At 41.5% G+C, this 18,952-nt stretch overlaps 1 protein-coding gene across 7 annotated transcripts in view; it reads right to left on the bottom strand.

Annotated features, from left to right (window-relative positions):
- The window catches only part of SASH1 (SAM and SH3 domain containing 1), a 339,003-nt gene that overhangs the window by 7,710 nt on the left and 312,341 nt on the right, over positions 1-18,952 (bottom strand). For all 7 annotated transcript variants that reach the window (XM_044291728.1, XM_044291725.1, XM_044291729.1 and 4 more), the window contains 2 exons: positions 5,035-5,975; positions 448-579 (listed from right to left, as the gene is read on the bottom strand). In XM_044291728.1, the coding sequence (XP_044147663.1) occupies positions 448-579; positions 5,035-5,975 (1,073 nt within the window). The remainder of the gene's footprint in view (positions 1-447; positions 580-5,034; positions 5,976-18,952) is intronic.

Raw genomic sequence — 18,952 nt, 5'->3', positions numbered from 1 at the left:
TGCGATGTATAGAGTATAATCAATGTGCCGTACATTTTATATGTCTTTGCCCTGTATTCACCCCATAAGACGCACTAGCGTTTTCCCACCATTTTAGGGGAGGGAAAAGTGAGTCTTATGGGGAGAAAAATATGGCATATATATCGTTTTATATACATTTAGGCTATATTCACAGATTTGGCCGATTTTTTGCAGACATTTCTGTAACTGAAAATCAATTCCTTCCATTTCAGTTGGGTTTTTGCAGCATGGATATGGATTTCTGAGATGGTCCCAGAAGTTTTTGCAACAAATCTGCTGCATGTGAATTCATTTTTCATGTACCCAAGGAGTTGGAGGACTACAGACACATCTGAAAAATCTCAGTTATTGTTTATGGATTGTAGCAAAAACAATATACTTTTTCCGGAACTATATTTTTTGGAAAGTAAAATTAAAGAAATTTACCGCCATGCGATGTTGTTTTCTCAGATGTCTGACACGGATTTCGTCCATGGACGTTGCTACATCTTTTACCAGTTGACATAAGTCTTCAGCATATCGCTCTATAAGGGCTTCTGGGATACCACATCGTCCATGCTGCCACAGAAAGAGAAGAGCTACAGTGAAACAAACCTATGAACACTTATTACATAGATCTGGTCCTGGTCAGACGGAATCAGTGCATGATTTTGTTTGTTCTTAGTCCACCTCAGACCACAGTATCTGCTTCGAGTGTCCGCTCTTGAAAAGCAAGAGTTATTCACATATGATAAATCACGGAATAAAACCCACATGACTGCAAAGTGTGAATAAACCAAAGAAGATGACAGTATCCAAAATTCTCATGAAAATTCTTCTTTATTTATGACATCATCCAAAACAAAGCAGCAACATTTCGACCCCTAGGAGTCTCTGTCAAGCATAAAAAATCCATGTACATACAGAGTATATATAGGCAACAATAGATAATTAGCCGGAAAATCATTTGTGAAGATCCTATATATAACATACATAGTTATAGTTCCATATGGAATCTGCTGATTTGTATACACACCATTCCGTTTTTTTTCTTACAGGGATGATCTTGTGATCCTATACGTATTGAGTGTCTTTGTTATAGATATGGCTCCCTGTTGCCTATCATCTATATGATTAGGGAAGTTGCTATGTGCAATCTGTATCATAGGTGTGTTGACAGCTGACACAGGAGTACATGTGAAATGTATTATAAGCAATTCTGCAGGGGTTTAAGAATCATTTATTACAACACTGAGTGATTTACGCTTTGCATCATAATAGAGTGAAGAGGACGCCTGTGGGTTGATTACTACACAATGCCGAACAGGCACCATTGAAATGTGATGATTGCAATTCTATAATGCACGCACATACTGCCCGGTGTAGGGTAATGGGTAATATAGTCTAGTTTTTCACATTAATGGGTTGAGTAATGATTTTATCTGGGTTCACTCACCTATGTATGTTATACAGGTATTTGTTACATGGAAGTGATGTCAGGAGATGAAGGGGATCTTTACACATGATTGGCTGACTAATTGACCATTGTTGCTCATACATACTGTAACACATGGATTTTGTATGCTTGACAAAGACCCCTAGGGGTTGAAACATTGCTGTAGTGTTTTGAGGGATGACATAAACAAAGAAGAATTTTCATAAGAATTTCAGATGCTATCATCCTCTTTGGAATACAGTGCATTTGCAAAGTCTTCAGAAGCATTAACTCTTTCACTATTGTGCTAAAATAAAAATATTTTTTTTTTTTAAAGGAAAAACTAAATTTTCACCTGTATATGAGTATTCAGATCCTCTGCCATGACAATTGAAACTTAGCCATGGGGGACTCTTATTTTTATTGATAATCTTTGAGATGTTTCTACACAGTACACCTGTGGTAAATTCAGGACTGGACATGATTTGGAAAGAAATAGCCCTGTCTATATAAGGTGTCACAGCTGACTGCATATAAGAGGAAAAACAAGCCATGAGAGGGAAAGAACTGCCTGTATATCTCAGAGAAATTATTGTTTGGAATCTTAAATTTTCTCTGGAAAATGGTACAGAACAATTATGCATCACTGAAAGTTCTCAAGAGCACAGTGTCCTTCCTAATTCTTGAATGGAAGAAATTTGGAAAAAGCAGGACTCTTCATCGAACTGGTCCTAGTCAACTAAGTAATTGGAGGGAAACGGCCCTGGTAAAAGAGGTGACCATGAACCCAATGGTAATTCTGGCTGAACTCTAAAGATCCTGTGTGCAGAATGGAGAATATTCCACAAGGTCAATCATCACTGCAGAATTCCACCAACATGGGCTTTCTGGCAAAGTGACCAGAAAGAATAATTTTCTCAGTAAAAAACAAAAAAAAGAACCTAAAGGACTCTCAGACTGTGAGAAACAATATTCTCTGGTCTGAGAAAACCAATATTGAGCTTTATGGCCTTAATTTTTGATGAAAACCTGATCCAAAGTGCTCTGGACCTCAGACTTGACCAAAGGTTCACCTTCCGACAGGACTATGACCCTACGCACACAACAAAGACAACAGGAGTGGCTAAGAGACAACTCTGTGAATGTCTTTGAGTGATCCAGCCAGAGTCCTGACTTGAACCCAATCTCTGGGGAGACCTGAGAATGGCTGTCTACTGATGGTCCCCATCCAACCTGACAGAACTAGAGAGGATCTGCACAGAAGAATGGCAGAAAATCACCAGATTCAGATGTAAAATCTTGTGGAATGATACCCAAGAAGACTGGAAGCTGTAATCATTGCCAGAAGTGCTTCAGCTCAATGGTGGATTATAATAGGGACATTTGGGGCAGCCGCCCCAGGCCCAAAATCGTCGTCACCCAAAATGCCCACATTACACAATGCACGGTCCCAGTATCATACACAATTCATAAAATCACTAAGTGAGCAGCTCTGTAGTGAGCTGCAGCACTATGCTAACAAAAGCATGGGGTTTGAGGAGCGAAGTCAGATAACTGCACACCTTACTCTTTATGGGCCTCCTCTAATCATGTGGCTCCTGATATCAGTGCTTTGAGCTGCCTGCCCCTCTCTGTTGTCTCCAACTCAACTTCCAGAATATGCAGTAGGCAACTGGGCTGTTGTACTGGTGACCACGTGCACAGCGGAAGTAGAAGGTGTTTGCTGACCCTCAGCTACCTTTATATATATATATATATATATATATATGTGTAAAGAAAAGCACGGTAGCACTACAATGTAGCACATAAAACTGTGATTCATTCAACCCAGTGTCAGCAACGTTTCAACTGCTTGTTGCAGCCTTTCTCATGGCTTGAGAAAGACTGCAACAAGCAGTTGAATAAATCACAGTTTTATGTGCTACGTTGGTGTGGTACCGTGCTTTTCTTCAAATATAATTTTGGACCTTGGTTGCTGGTCTTTGCCGGATTTGCACTCGCTTGATACAGTGTGCTGCTTTTACCTTTCCCCTATATATATATATATATAGCTATGTGTGTGTTGATATGGTTCACACCGGGTAGGGGGCCCTGCCTGGTGGTGTGAAAGTGAAAAATCATTGGAAAACTTTTTTATTTTAGCACAAGGCCGCAACATAATAAAATGTGAAAAAAGTGAAAGGGCCTTAAGATTTTCTTAATGCACTGTATTTCGACCGTGCTCATTTCTGTGGCCAGACCATCCTCGCTGCTTTGCTACTGCCTGGCCCTGTCAATCAAAGCAGCCAGGGAGGAACTGGGCGCAGAAATGAGTGGAGCTTGGCTGCAGCAAGAGCAATGGTGGCATCTTATTTGCCCCAAAGGCCTTCTATTAAGAAAAGATATCATAACTTGGGAACGCTGCCTTGGATTGACAAAATAAAATTTTAATCAGGCAAACCACAGCTGTGTGTCTATACAAACGACTTGATGGGAGGTTGCTGGTGACAATTTCCGTTTAAAGGAGTATTATACTTATAATGACTGAAGACTCCAGCATATGACATTACTAAATTATTGATGGAGGACCAGCAAAAAAGTAACCACATTAAAGGGGTTCTCCAGAATTTTTATATTGATCGTCTATCCTCAGGATAGGTAATCAATATCAGATTTTCAGGGGTCCTACTCCCACCACCCCCATTGATCAACTGTATAAAGAGGCCGGAGTGCTCCATGGGCACTTTCTTCCTAGGCCATGTGTCATGGCCATGGCGCAGCTCCGTCCCATTCGAGTGTATAGGGCTGAGCAGCGATGCCAAGCACAGCAGCTATCCAATGGGCAGCACTGTGATGGGTAAGCTGCAGGGAGGCAGTGATGCTCACTGGATCTCCCCAACTGTTTGGCAGGGGTTCTGGGAGTTGGACCCCCATTGATCTTATATCGATGACCTGTCCTAAAGATAGGACATCAATATGAAAATCCTGAAGAAGCAATTTAATCTTTAGAAGTAAAGGACTGCTGAGCTCTTTACCAGGCTTTACCAACTTAGTGGAAACTCCAGACACAATACCGAACACAGTGTATGGAAAAGGTGGTGTTGTATCTGGTAACAGAAAAGCTTGTTGAAGGCCCTGGGGTTTGGATCCACACAATAATGCATTAATGCATAGCTTAGCAATATGACATTGATTGCAATTAGTACAGAACCTCTTTAAAAGGCAATTTGTATAGTTAGACCTATGAATGAATAAATCTTATAGTTGTACTCCATAAAAAAATGACATTAGGGACAAAGGACCATGTTTTCTGTGTCACCTACTATAGAACAATGTTAACCTAGCTGTGTTCTGTTTATCAGCCCTGTAAATGAAGCTTTCACTATGTGTGCTTCAAAACGTAGGTTCAGAGTCAATTTGTTTTGATTTTTTTTCTTTGTAATTGGCGCGGCAGATAAAGAAGCTCATTACGTATATACTTATACATGTAATTCTGTTTTCATTACCCCAAACAGTTGATTGGCAGGGGCGCGGACTTTTGGACCCCTACTGATCAGCTAATGATCGCTTATCCCGAGGATAGCCTATACAACCCCTTTAATAACTGTTCATTTGTTTACCTTATCCGAATATGGTTCTTCTGTAAGGTCAATTTCCTCAGCCAGTAACTTGTTTTCTATCAATACTTCCTGATCCATCCCTCTGACACAAGCAATTTTTCTTGCAGCCACGGGACCTAGTTTCACGGCATGTTGAGGAACACTGACAGCATCTGTGGAACTGATTTGCCAAGTAGGTCGGGGAGAAGTTGGTGTATTGCATTCTTGTGTGTGAATTATAGAACAGGTATTAGGACTCAACTGTCCTGATTTTGTACCAGGAAGAGAAGATTCTTCAGCATTGGATGAAGTGACACAGAGAGGAGGGTGAAGCAGTCCATTTGCAAACCGTTCTCTACATTTTTTGGCAGGGACTGGAGGGGGTTGTGAAAGGTTTTTTACGGGTACTCTGGTTTCTCCAGAAGATATGGGCATCTTGTTCAGAGGTACTTGGGAAAAATAAACAGGACTTTGACCTATATGTTCTTTTGTATTCCTTTGCAAATGAGATGTCCTTGTGCTTTGTACATGATCAGTAGTGTGCCCTTTAGTCACTGTATCCACATTACAAGATATTCTGTCATGTATTTCTCCAATGTCCTCCTCTATTAAACCCTCAGGCAGTTCTTTTCCTTCATCCGGTGAAAAAACACTTAATGTTTTATTAATGCCCTGGACTCCATCTTGTTGAAGATTGTCCATTGAGTGAGATCTTGGCCAGCTTTTAAGAGATTTGCTCCCATCCAGCTCACAACTTGTACTTACTGCAACGGGCAAACTTCTTCGGTTCTTTTTAGACCCTGCAACTTCGGTTGGCTTTGAACAAGTAGCATAGATGTGGTCTTGCCCAACCTTTTCACTGTTTCCATATGTGATGTCCCTGCTTGTATTCAGATTTAAGCCTGGATAGAGCTGATGAGAGGATGACTCTGGGGGCACTGGTGACGTCACTTGACTTTTACCTAAAGATAAAACATATTATGAAACATTATTATAATAAATAAAATAAGTTCATAGAGGCTTTGCATACTCAACCTCTCTTTTTGTTAAGTGCTGTAATATTCTCAGCTGTCAGCCAAATTGAATATACATATACCTGAATACCACATAATTTTTTTAATTTGCTTTATTGTATCTCTTAGATTGAGGTTGCACTGAAGAGGACTGAAATGGCGTTCGATAACCATCTTACACTTGCTAATAAAATGTTTTGGTTTCTTATGCTGTAAACAAACAAGCGCAAGGTTTTGGATGAACAGAATTTGTCATTCTAATTGATGTTCGATCCAGTATTCTGTTATTAAAAATACAAATTATTTTTGACTACAACAATCTTAAGCTTCATTTACAAGTCAGTGTTTTAGTCATTGATTCCCATCAGTGATTGTGAGGCAAAACCAGGATTGGAGCCTCCACAGACATAGGGTATAAGGGAAAGATCTGCACCTGTTCTGTGTTTGGAGCCGCACTTGGTTTTGGCTCACAATTAGTGTTGAGCGAACTTGTGTTTTAAGTTCTGCATCCAAAGTATGGGTTATCAAAGAATCCCGTTATGGATTCCAAATTCCGTTATGGTTCGTGGTAGCGGAATCCATAACGGGATTCTTCGATAACCCGAACTTTGGACGCAGAACTTAAAACACAAGTTCGCTCAACACTACTCACAATCACTGATGGAAATCACTGATGTGTGAATGAGGCATTATTAGGACTGAAACTCCTAGATGGTCACAGTGTTCCTTCCATACCACAGGCAGGTATAGCAACAGCTAAAACAGCTCTTTAGTAGAACGCTGTCTGCATGTTTTGTGCTGTGATTTTTTCATTATAGTAAAATAGTTTACTTGTTGACGATTTACTAATTTATAAAAATATTAATAATATTGTGGCACAAATAGTAAGAGTAACTACAACCTAGGGGCCTCTGCAAGTGATCACACCTAAACTTTTATAGGTTTTCCTTGGATTTAAATTTTATTGAGGTCCTACAAGTTTAGAAAAACATGGCAGTTTTTTATCCCCTGCCACATTCACTTCAATAGAACTGAGCTGAAAGACAAGACAGTCATGGTACTGTCTGAAGAAAACAGCAGACATATTTTTATAATTATGCACAGCCCCTAAAGGTCCTTAACATGGCGCCCGCTCATGCGTGCAGTGGGCGCCATAGCTGGTAGGTCTCTGCTGTTTCAAACAGCAGAGGCCTGCTGGTAATGTCAGTGATCAGCAATAATTGCAGTCATTTAAGCTTTCAGATGCTGTGAACAAATGCGGCCACGACATCTAAATAGCAAAAAAACCGAAAGGGGTTAAGGCCGGCATCACTGTGCGGCGATCGGGGATGCCAGTCATTCATTCTAATATGCTGAGTCTCTCCAAAGAGACCCAGCATATTAGAACAGCAGTTCCTATGTTGGCCAGTCAACTTAAAAAAGTTTTAAAAGAATGTTAAAAAAATATTTAAAAAATATAAAACTTTATACCACCCCCCCTCTTGTGCTGTTCGCATCCGTTGTTCCATTCCACAGACCCGTAAAAAATATAGAGCATGTCCTATTCTTATCCTCAACCGCAGACAAGAATAGACATTCTGTATATAGAGCCGGCCATGTGCGGTCTGCCAAATGCGGAACGCACACGGCTGGTATCAGTGTTTTGCGGATCTGCAATTTGCGGACTGCAAAACACTTATGAACATGTGAATGCACCCTTATTCTCAGTATAACTAGAGCTGTTCTGTGAAGGCCTCAGAGGTTTGTTAGACATAATACAACAGAATGCATGTATTATTGTATTATGTAACAGAAGCGTTTTTGCAGATCCATGACGGGGAGATCTAATTAATATGTATAAATATATCAGGGGTCAGTACAGAGATCTATCCCATCATCTATTTATCCCCAGGACGGTGACTGTGACAAGGGGACATCCTCTGCGTCTGGATGAGAGAAGGTTTGTATACAAACATAGAAGAGGATTCTTTGCGGTAAGAGCAGTGAGACTATGGAACTCTCTGCCTGAGGAGGTGGTGATGGTGAGTACAATAAAGGAATTCAAGAGGGGCCTGGATGTATTTCTGGAGTGTAATAATATTACAGGCTATAGCTACTAGAGAGGGGTCGTTGATCCAGGGAGTTATTCAGGAAGTCGGGAAGGAATTTGTTATTCAGCTAAAGTGGGCAAAATTGGCTTCTACCTCACAGTTTTTTTTTTTTTGTACCTTCCTCTGGATGAACTTGCAGGATAACAGGCCGAACTGGATGGACAAATGTCTTTTTTCGGCCTTATGTGCTACTACTACTATGTTATTGGTTAGTCTGTGCAGACTAACCAATTGGATTGCGGCAGTGTAAAAGTGCCTGTTCCAGAGCGCAGATCAGAGCCTACAATCAGGTAATGTGTCCTTGTGCCCCCCGATCTGTACCCCCCTGTGCGCCTCCAACCCCCCGTGAGCCCTGCCTCCGCCATCTGTCCCCGCCTGCCCCTGATGCGGACCCCCCATCCATGTATCCTGCCCCTGATGCTGTCCCCCCCATCCATGCATCCTGCCCCCATCTGTGCCCCCCTCAATGCTGGCCGTACCCCCCCTTTCCAGCGCTGCTCCCATTTGTGCCCTCTGCCCCTGATGCGGTCCCCCTGCTTTATTTGATGGAGCCGCCGCCATCAGCAGCGAGTGTCAGCTGTATGTTGACACTCTGCTGTAACCCCTTAGATGCCGCGGCAAAAAAAAAACAACTACACATATTAGGTATCACCGCGTCCGTAACGACTGTCTCTATAAATATATCACATGATCGACCCTGTCCGATAAACACCATAAAAAAATATAAAAACTGTGTCCAAAAAAGCAATTTTTGTCACCTTACATCACAAAAAGTGCAACACCGAGCGATCAAAAAGGTATATGTCAAACAAAATGGTATCAATAAAACAGTCACCTCATCCCGCAAAAAATGAAACCCTACATAAGAAAATTGCTCAAAAAATAAAAAAAACTATAGCTCTTAGAACATGGAGACACTAAAACATCATTTTTTTTATTTCAAATATGCTATTATTGTGTTAAAGTGAAATAAATAAAATAAAAAGTGTACATATTAGATATTGCCGCTTCCCTAACAACGTGCTTGATAAAAATATCACATGACCTAACCCCTTCAGGTGAACACCGTAAAAAAAAAAAAAAAGAAAACAGTGCCAAAAAATACATTTTTGTCATTTTACAACACCAAGCGATCAAAAAGGCGTATGCCCCCCAAAATAGTACCAATCAAACCGTCACCTCATCACACAAAAAATGATACCCTATTTAAGACAATCGCCCAAAAAATAAAAAAGCTATGGCTCTCAGACTATGGAGACACTAAAACATAATTTTTTTTGTTTAAAAAATGCTATTATTGTGTAAAACTTAAATAAATAAAAAAGTTTACATATTACGATCTGTTCTTTAAAACTATCCCATGAACTAACCCCTCAGATGAACGCTGTAAAAATAAATAAATAAAAACTGTCCCAAAACAGCCAAATTTTGGGCCACCTTGCCCCATAAAGTGTAATAATGAATGAATGATCAAAAAATCCTATGTACCCAAAATGGTAGCAATAAAAACCTCAACTCTTTCTACAAAAAACGAGGCCCTTTACAAGACGATCGGCAGAAAAAAAAAATAATATATGGCGTTCAGAAAATGGACACACAAAAACAATTTATTTTTCAAGAACTGCTTTATTTTGTAAAACTGAAACAAAGTAGACATATTTGATATCATTGCGTCCGTAACAACCTGCTCTATAAAATTAGCACATGATCTACTCTGTCAGATGAATCTTGTAAAAAATTTAAAATAAAACGGTGCCAAAACAGAAATTTTTGGGTTACCTTGCCTCACAAAAAAACATAATATAGAGCAATTAAAAATTATATGTACCACAAAATAGCACCAATAAAACTGGCACCAAGGTGGCTTTAAATGGGACATGGCATCTAAAAACCAGTCCAGCAAAATCTGCCTTCCAAAAACCATGTGGCAGTCCTCTCCTTCTGTGCACTTCCGTAGGCCCTTACATCAGTTTACAACCACATGTGGGGTGTTTCTGTAAACCGCAGAATCAGGGTAATAAATATTGAGTTTTGTTTGGCTGTTAACCCTCAATGTGTTAAAGAAAAAAAATGTCATAAAATGGAAAATCTGCCCAAAAAGTGAAATTTTGAAATGTCATCTCCAGTTTCCTTTAATTCTTGTGGAACACCTAAAGGGTTAACAAAGTTTGTAAAATCTGTTTTGAGTAACTTGAGGGGTGTAGTTTCTACAAAGGGGTTATTTATGGGGGGTATCCACTATGTAAGCCCCATAAAGTGACTTCAGACCTAAATTACATTTCCAAAATGATGCCAACATAAAGCATACATATGGGGAATGTTAAGTAATAAATATTTTATGAGGTATCACTTTCTGTTTTAAAAGCAGAGAAACCGAAATTTTGAAAATTGTGAATTTTTCAAAATTTGGGTTAAATTTGGGATTTTTTCATAAGTAAAGGTGAAGTATATTGACTAAAAATTATGACTCATGAAGTACAACGTGTCTCGAGAAAACTATCTCAGAATGGCTTGGATAAATAAGTGTTCCAAAGCTATTACCACATACCACATAAAGTAACGCATGTCAGATTTGTAAATTTTGACCTGGACACTGGGGCATCAATGACCCTTGGTCATGAAAGGGTTAAAGGGGTTGTCTCACTTCAGCAAGTGACATTTATCATGTAGAGCATGGATGCCCAACGAGTGGCCCTCCAGCTGTTGTAAAACTACAACTCCCAGCATGTCCAGACAGCCTACAGCTATCAGCCAAAAGGAGGGCATGATGGGAGTTGTAGTTTTACAACAGCTGGAGGGCCGCAGGTTGAGATTACTAATGTATTCTGGTTGTCCATATTGCCTCTTTTGCTGGCTGGATTAATTTTTCCATCACATTATACACTGCTGGTTTCCATGTTACAGACCACCCTGCAATCCATCAGGTGGTCGTGCTTGCACAATATAGGAAAAAACACTAGCCTAGGTGCGCTCCGATGGTCCCGACCACCAGAGAGGCAAACTCTTTTTAATAGTTGGTGCTGGATCTGGATGTAGCTACCTTTTTAGTTCTTGTTCACACTTTTCATTTTTCATAAGTGCAGTGAGGTACAGAAGTATTTGAACACCCTGCGATTTTGCAAGTCCTCCCACTTAGAAATCACGGAGGGGGTCTGAAATACATTGTAGGTGCATTCCCACTCTAAGAGACAGAATAAAAAATAAATAAAAAAAAAGGAAATTGTATGATTTGTAAAGAATTTATTTGTCTTGCACTGCTGAACATAAGTATTTGAACACATGAGAAAATCTGTGTTAATATTTGGTGAAGAAGCCTTTGTTTGCAATTACAGAGGTCAAAAGTTTTCTGTAGTTCTTGACCAGGTTTGCACACACTGCAAGAGGGATTTCGGCCCACTCCTCCACACAGATCTCGTCTAGATCTGTCAGGTTTCGGGGTTGTCACAGAGGAACACGCAGTTTCAGCTCCCTCCAAATATGTTCTATTGGATTTAGGTATGGAGACTGGCTAGGCCACTCCAGAACCTTGATATGCTTCTTACGGAGCCACTCCTTGGTTATCATGGCTGTGTGCGTCAGGTCGTTGTCATGTTGGAAGACCCAGCCACGAACCATCTTCAATGCTCTGACTGAGGGAAGGAGGTTGTTGCTCAAAATCTCACAATAAATGGCCCCATTGATCCTCTCCTTAATACAGTGCAGTCGCCCTGTCCCTTTCGCAGAAAAGCACCCCCAAAGCATGATGTTACCACCCCCATGCTTCACAGTAGGGATGGTGTTCTTGGGATGCAACTCATCCTCCTTTTTCCTCCAAACACTATGAGTGTTTAGACCAAAAAGTTCAGCTTTGGTCTCATCTGACCACATGACTTTCTCCCATGCCTCCTCTGGATCATCCAGATGGTCATTGGCAAACTTCAGACGTGCCTGGACATGTGATGACTTGAGCAGGGGAACCTTCCGTGCAATGCATGCTTTGAAACCATGATGGCGTAGTGTTCTACCGACAGTGACCTTTGAAACTGTGGTCATTGACCAGCTCCTCCCTTGTAGTTCTGGGCTGATTCCTCACCTTTCTTATCATCAGTGATACCCACATGGTTTGATCTTGCATAGTGCCCCAGTCCGAGGGAGACGACTGACAGTTGTCATTAGCCTCTTCCATTTTCTAACAATTTCTCCAACAGTTGATGTATTTCCACCAAGCTGCTTGGCAATTGCCCCGTAGCCCTTTTCAACCTTGTTGAGGCCCACAATTTTGTCTCTGGTGTGTTTTGACAGCTCTTTGGTCTTGCCCATGGTAGTAGTTGGCGTCTGGCTGACTGTGGGGTGGACAGGCGTCTTTAAAGAGCTCAGACAGGTGCTACTAAGTTAGATTAATGAGTGGAGTAGAGGTGGAATTTTTAAAGGCACAGTAACAGGTCTTTGAGAGCCAGAATTCAAGCTGTTTCTCAGGTGTTCAAATACTTATGTTTAGCAGTGCAAGACAAATAAATTCTTTAAAAATCATACAATCTGATTTCCAGATTTTCTTTTTTATTCTGTCCCTCAGAGTGGGAATGCACCTACAATGTGAATTTCAGACCCCTCCATGATTTCTAAGTGGGAGAACTTGCAAAATCGCAGGGTGCTCAAATACTTCTGTTCCTCACTGTAATTGCTAATCCAGAATTATTCTAGACTTGTGAGTTATTACGGATGAAATTAGTCTTGCTTGGTACTGAAGATCTCCATTAAGTTGTCTTTTGGAAAAAAAAAAACATTTGCAGACTTTACAGTGCCAAGTTATGGTGGTCAAAATTTATAATTATTTCACCAGCCAAACACAACAGCTAACACCTGTCATCTACCATTAACATGCTGGTCTGATATATTAAACAGCTGTATGTAGGTTGGTGAAAGGAAAAATAAACTACATTTTCAAACCTCTTTAGAATAACACTCACATTCATTGAAGAACAGCATGCCAGTTTTTTAATGAATTGTGTCTAAATTAAGAGATAATCAAAGGGGAAGGGGGTGTGGAGCCCAAGTCAAAACCTAGTTCCCACAGATTTTAAACAGAGTTATTTCTACTATGAGTACCTGTGAGTAAACAGCAGAGCTGGCATTGAAAGCTGAACGTTGCAAAATATCCATAAATATTGGATGAGGCACATCATTTTACTTTACTGAAAATCTAAAAAAGTAATTAGGGATGACGAATCGACTTCGGATAAAACATCCAAAGTCGATTCACATAAAACTTTGTCAGAATGCTGTATGGAGCGAGCGCTCCATACAGTTTTAGAATGTATTGGGTCCTATGAGCCGAAGTTATTACTTTGCAATGTCTTGCAGGACTTTGGGTACCTTGGAAAAAACCAGAGTTCTTTAAAAGTTTTTTTACAGTAGAAATTAATTTCTGAAGTTATTACCCCAAGTCTCGCGAGACTTCGCAAAATAATCACTTCGGCTCATAGGAGTGCTTGCTCCGCACAGTATTCTAACAAGGTTTTATGCAAATCTACTTCGGATGTTTCATCCGAAGTTGATTCGTTCATCCCAAAAAGTTATATATATATTAATAAGAACAAGTCCTGTGGTTACAGCATTTTAGGAATGGTGATCTATCTGGTTAAGAGGTAACCACCTCCACACGCACGTAATACATCATATACAAGGTATATGATGATAATGTTTATGTCCTTCCCTTTCTTTATTATTTGCCCCTTGTCTTTCTTTTCCCCATTTCATTAAACGAGTCATAGTGGATACACATGATCAGTCACAATACCCACAGCAAGTTCTACGCCTATTGATCCTCTGCTCACTGCAGAGCAGCCAATAGCTTTCTGCTGTTGATGACATTTTGTAGGCATGCTGTACACTTGGTTCCTTTTCTGGTCACATCAGTAGTGATTGAGGGGCCTATTTTTCTGAAAATGTAAGAAAGGGATAAACTACCATGTGGCTGGTTGTTGGAAATAGCAGTTTGACATGGTGTATGAGGTGTGCTTAGACAGACATGCCCTAAATGACTGTAAGATTTAGCTGAGCACATACCTTAAAGGGGTATTCCCATCTCAGACAATCGGGGCTGGGGGCTAGGATATGCCCACATTGTCTGATAGGTGCGGGTCCCACCTCTGGGACCCACACATACATCGAGAACGGATCCCTGAAAGTTGTAGAGGGAGCACTGCACATACGCTCTCCATTCTTTTCTATGGGGCCACCGAAAATAGCCAAGTGCTATTTCAGTCAGCCCCATAGAAATGAATGGGAGTGGTGGCCGCGCAAGTGTGGTACGCTCCCATTCACTTCTGTGGAGAGAGCGCATGGTCCCAGAGGGACCTGCACCTATCAGACAATGGGGGGCATATCCTAGCGATATGCCCCCATTGACTGAGATAGGAATACCCCTTTAAAGGGAGGGCCACTCGAGATATAAAATGACTTTGGCATTAATGTAACAGTTTTGAACTGATCCTGCAATTGTGATGCTCCTGAATACAGAGGGATGGAAGTTTGTATTTTAATTTATATTCTTAGTCCTAAAGTGGTTAATTGACATGTTCAACCCATGAGGAACACTAAATATACAGTAATATGTCTAACTTGTGATGGACTTCAGTCACATTATAACATATTTTGCCAGCAGTTGGACTGAGTTATACAATTTCAACTAACTGAAGATTAGAAGAATCTAATTCTTAATGTGCTTTTTGAATATTGAGATCAGGAGCTTTGTTTACATTAACATGGATTATTATTCTCTTAAGTGAGCTTGCGCCTGGTTTGATAATGCATGAGCATTTAGGGATTTTATCTCAGAGGTAATGTACTTTTGGATGCTCTATCAGTCTATCGGTTGCTGTGGAAAGCTGTAACACATACACCTGGCACATGTGCTTTTGTTCTAAAGTCTTGTTATGGTTCCTGAATAGAGATGGCCTTGCGGTTCGACCCAGCGGTCGTTTCGCTGTGAACTTTGCTTGTTTGCGGTTCGCCGAACATATGGCGATGTCCGCCAGCGCCATATTCTTTGTGCAGAACTTTGACCTATTACACATCCATCAGGTGGACAGGACGGCCAATTGAGATGTTTCAGCACATGGACACACCACCTACCGTATAAATAAACCTGATCTGGCCGCCATTTTACATACAGTCTTTTGCCAGTGTAGGGAGAGGTTGCTGTGTGGAGCAGGGACAGACTGTTAGAGACACCAAACACTAGATAATAGGGCCACAAAAGTCCTTTAAAGGACTGGTATAGGTTTGCCATCGATAGGTGTGACATACAGTGGGGTGTGATATACTTATACTTTCTAACATATAAAGAATATTATAGTGCATTTATATTGTGCAGCAGTTGTGTGCAGTTCTGCTGTGATACTGCAGCTATACAGAGGGACAAACGCTATTGGAATAACTAATTGCAACTAGTGTGATATACCAGTTGCCCCCCAAAGTAACTGATTGAGGCAGGGGTGTGATATACCTATAATATACTTTCTATATAGTCCATTTGTATTGTCCAGCAGTTGTGTGCGGTTCTGCTGAGATACCGCAGCTATATAGAGGGACAAACGCTATTGGAACAACTAATTGCAACTGGTGTGATATACCAGTTGCCCCCCAAAAAAACAGATTAACCCCTTCAAGACACAGCCTTATTTCACCTTAAGGACCAGGCAAATCTGACCAGTGTCACTTTAAGTGGTGATAACTTTAAAACGCTTAGTTTTTTTGTCACATATTGTACTTCATGACACTGGAAAAACGAAGTCCCCCCAAAAATTTGTTTGCATAAAAAATACCTAATTTACCAAAAATTTGGAAAAATTTGCAAATTTCTAAGTTTCAGTTTCTCTACTTCTGTAATACATAGTAAAACCCCCAAAAATTGTGATGACTTTACATTCCCCATATGTGTACTTCATGTTTGAATTATTTTGGGAATGATATTTTATTTTTTGGGGATGTTACAAGGCTTAGAAGTTTAGAAGCAAATCTTTTGAAGCAAATTTTTCAGAAATCCAATTTTTAGGGACCACTACAGGTCTGAAGTCACTTTGCGAGGCTTACATAATAGAAACCACCCAAAAATGACCCCATTCTATAAACTACACCCCTCAAGGTATTCAAAACTGATTTTACAAACTTTGTTAACCCTTTAGGTGTTGCACAAGAGTTATTGGCAAATGGGGATGAAATCTGAGAATTTCATTTTTTTGCCTAATTTTCCATTTTAACCAATTTTTTCCACTAACAAAGCAAGGGTTAACAGCCAAACAAGACTGTATCTTTATTGCCCTGACTCTGCCATTTACAGAAACACACCATATGTGGCCGTAAACTACTGTACGGCCACACAGCGGGGCGTAGAGTGAAAGGTGCGCCGTTTGGTTTTTGGAAGGCTGATTTTTATGGACTGGTTTAGGCTACTTTCACACTAGCGTTCTGCTGTCCGCTCGTGAGCTCCGTTTGAAGGAGCTCACGAGCGGAGCAGAACGCTTCCGTCCAGCCCTGATGCAGTCTGAATGGAGCGGATCCGCTCAGACTGCATCAGTCTGGCGGCGTTCAGCCTCCGCTCCGCTCGCCTCCGCACGGCCAGGCGGACAGCTGAACGCTGCTTGCAGCGTTCAGCTGTCCGCCTGGCCGTGCGGTGGCGTACGGATCCGTCCAGACTTACAATGTGAGTCAATGGGAACGGATCCGCTTGAAGATGTCACCCTATGGCTCAATCTTCAAGCGGATCTGTCCCCCATTGACTTTACATTGAAAGTCTGAACGGATCTGCTCAGGCTACTTTCGCACTTAGAAATTTTTCTAAGTTATTAATGCAGACGGATCCGTACTGAACGGAGCCTCCGTCTGCATTAATATGATCGGATCCGTTCAGAACGGATCCGATCAAGCGCAAGTGTGAAAGTAGCCTTATTTACACCATGTCCCATTTGAAGCCCCCCTGATGCACCCCTAGAGTAGAAACTCCATAAAAGTGACCCCATCTAAGAAATTACACCCCTCAAGGTATTCAAAACTGATTTTACAAACTTCGTTAACCCTTTAGGTGTTGCACAAGAGTTATTGGCAAATGGGGATAAAATTTGAGAATTTATTTTTTTTGCCTAATTTTCCATTTTAACCAATTTTTTCCACTAACAAAGCAAGGGTTAACAGTCAAACAAGACTGTATCTTTATTGCCCTGACTCTGCCGTTTACAGAAACACCCCATATGTGGCCGTAAACTACTGTACGGCTACACAGCGGTGCGTAGAGTGAAAGGTGCGCCGTATGGTTTTTGGAAGGCAGATTTTGCTGGACTGTTTTTTTGACACCATGTCCCATTTGAAGCCCCCCTGATGCACCCCTAGAGCAGAAACTCCCTAAAAGTGACCCCATCTAAGAAAGTACACCCCCTCAAGGTATTCAAAACTGATTTTACAAACTTTGTTAACCCTTTAGGTGTTGCACAAGATTTAATGGAAAATAGAGATACAATTTCAAAATTTCACATTTTTTTCCCAGTTACAATGCAAGGGTTAACAGCCAAACAAAACTCATTATTTATGGCCCTGATTCTGTAGTTTACAGAAACACCCCATATGTGGTCGTAAACTGCTGTACGGGCACACGGTAGGGCGCAGAAGGAAAGGAATGCCATACGGTTTTTGGAAGGCAGATTTTGCTGGACTGTTTTTTTTTTTACACCATGTCCCATTTGAAGCCCCCCTGATGCACCCCTAGAGTCAACTTCAAAAAAGTGACCCCATTTTAGAAACTACGGGATAGGGTGGCAGTGTTATTGGTACTAGTTTAGGGTACATATGATTTTTGGTTGCTCTATATTACACTTTTTGTGCGGCAAGGTAACAAGAAATTGCTTTTTTGGCATCGTTTTTTTTTTATTGTTATTTAGCAGCCCTCCGATGGGAGAGGGAGGGAGCTCCCTGAGCTGTTAACCTTTTCCATACCGCGGTCCGTACGGACCGCGGTATGGAAAGGGTTAAACGGCTGACATCGCATCACCGATGTCAGCCGTTTATACCAGGGTGTCAGCAATGTGCTGACACCCTGGTATACCACTGTACACCAACAATTATTATAATGGGAGGCGGGCGGGGGATCGCGATCCCGCCTGCCGCACCGCCCGCCTCCCGCAACTGCCGCACCGCCTTGCACCGCCTACAAACCGCCACCCCCTGCACCCCGCCACATAAATGAATTCAGGGGTGCAGGGGGGGTTAAAAAAATTAGATTTTTGCCAATTTTTAGGTTTCTGATCCCTGCGGTCAGGGACCGCAGGGATCAGAAACTACATAAAGCGCTGCAAACCGCAGGTCTGAATTGACCTGCGGTTTGCAGCGATCGCCGATACGGGGGGTCACAGGACCCCCCTCGGCATTGAGCCTGAGTGCCTGGCTGTGTGTAACAGCCGGCACTCAGCGCTGTCACCATGTCTGCAGACATGGTGACAGTTGAATGCCAGGACGAGTATACTAGTCATGGAGCGCTAAGTAGCAGTGCTCCATGACTAGTATACTCGTCATAGGTACAGTAGATTGTCACACTATCTCCTTCTCTGATCGCTTCCCTGACAGGAATGGGGACGATCAGAAAAAGAGAAGCACACAGTCCCTCCCTAACCCCCCCTTACCTGCCCCGATACGCTGTGATTGGTCCCTCTGCAGTATTGGACCAATCACAGCGATCGTGGGCGGGTCAGGGCTCCAATACAGTTACTTCCGGCTTCTCTGGTTGCCTAGCAACCCCAGCATGCCGGCTTCACTGAACCTTCATCGCTTAAGTCCCTGCGCTGACAGTGAAAGCCGATCACGTAGATG

This window comes from Bufo gargarizans, chromosome 4 (genome assembly GCF_014858855.1).
Source record: "Bufo gargarizans isolate SCDJY-AF-19 chromosome 4, ASM1485885v1, whole genome shotgun sequence".
In the NCBI taxonomy this organism is placed as follows: Eukaryota; Metazoa; Chordata; class Amphibia; order Anura; family Bufonidae; genus Bufo; species Bufo gargarizans.
Note: the sequence above shows the minus strand (reverse complement) of the source record. Positions and strands in the feature narration are given on the sequence as shown.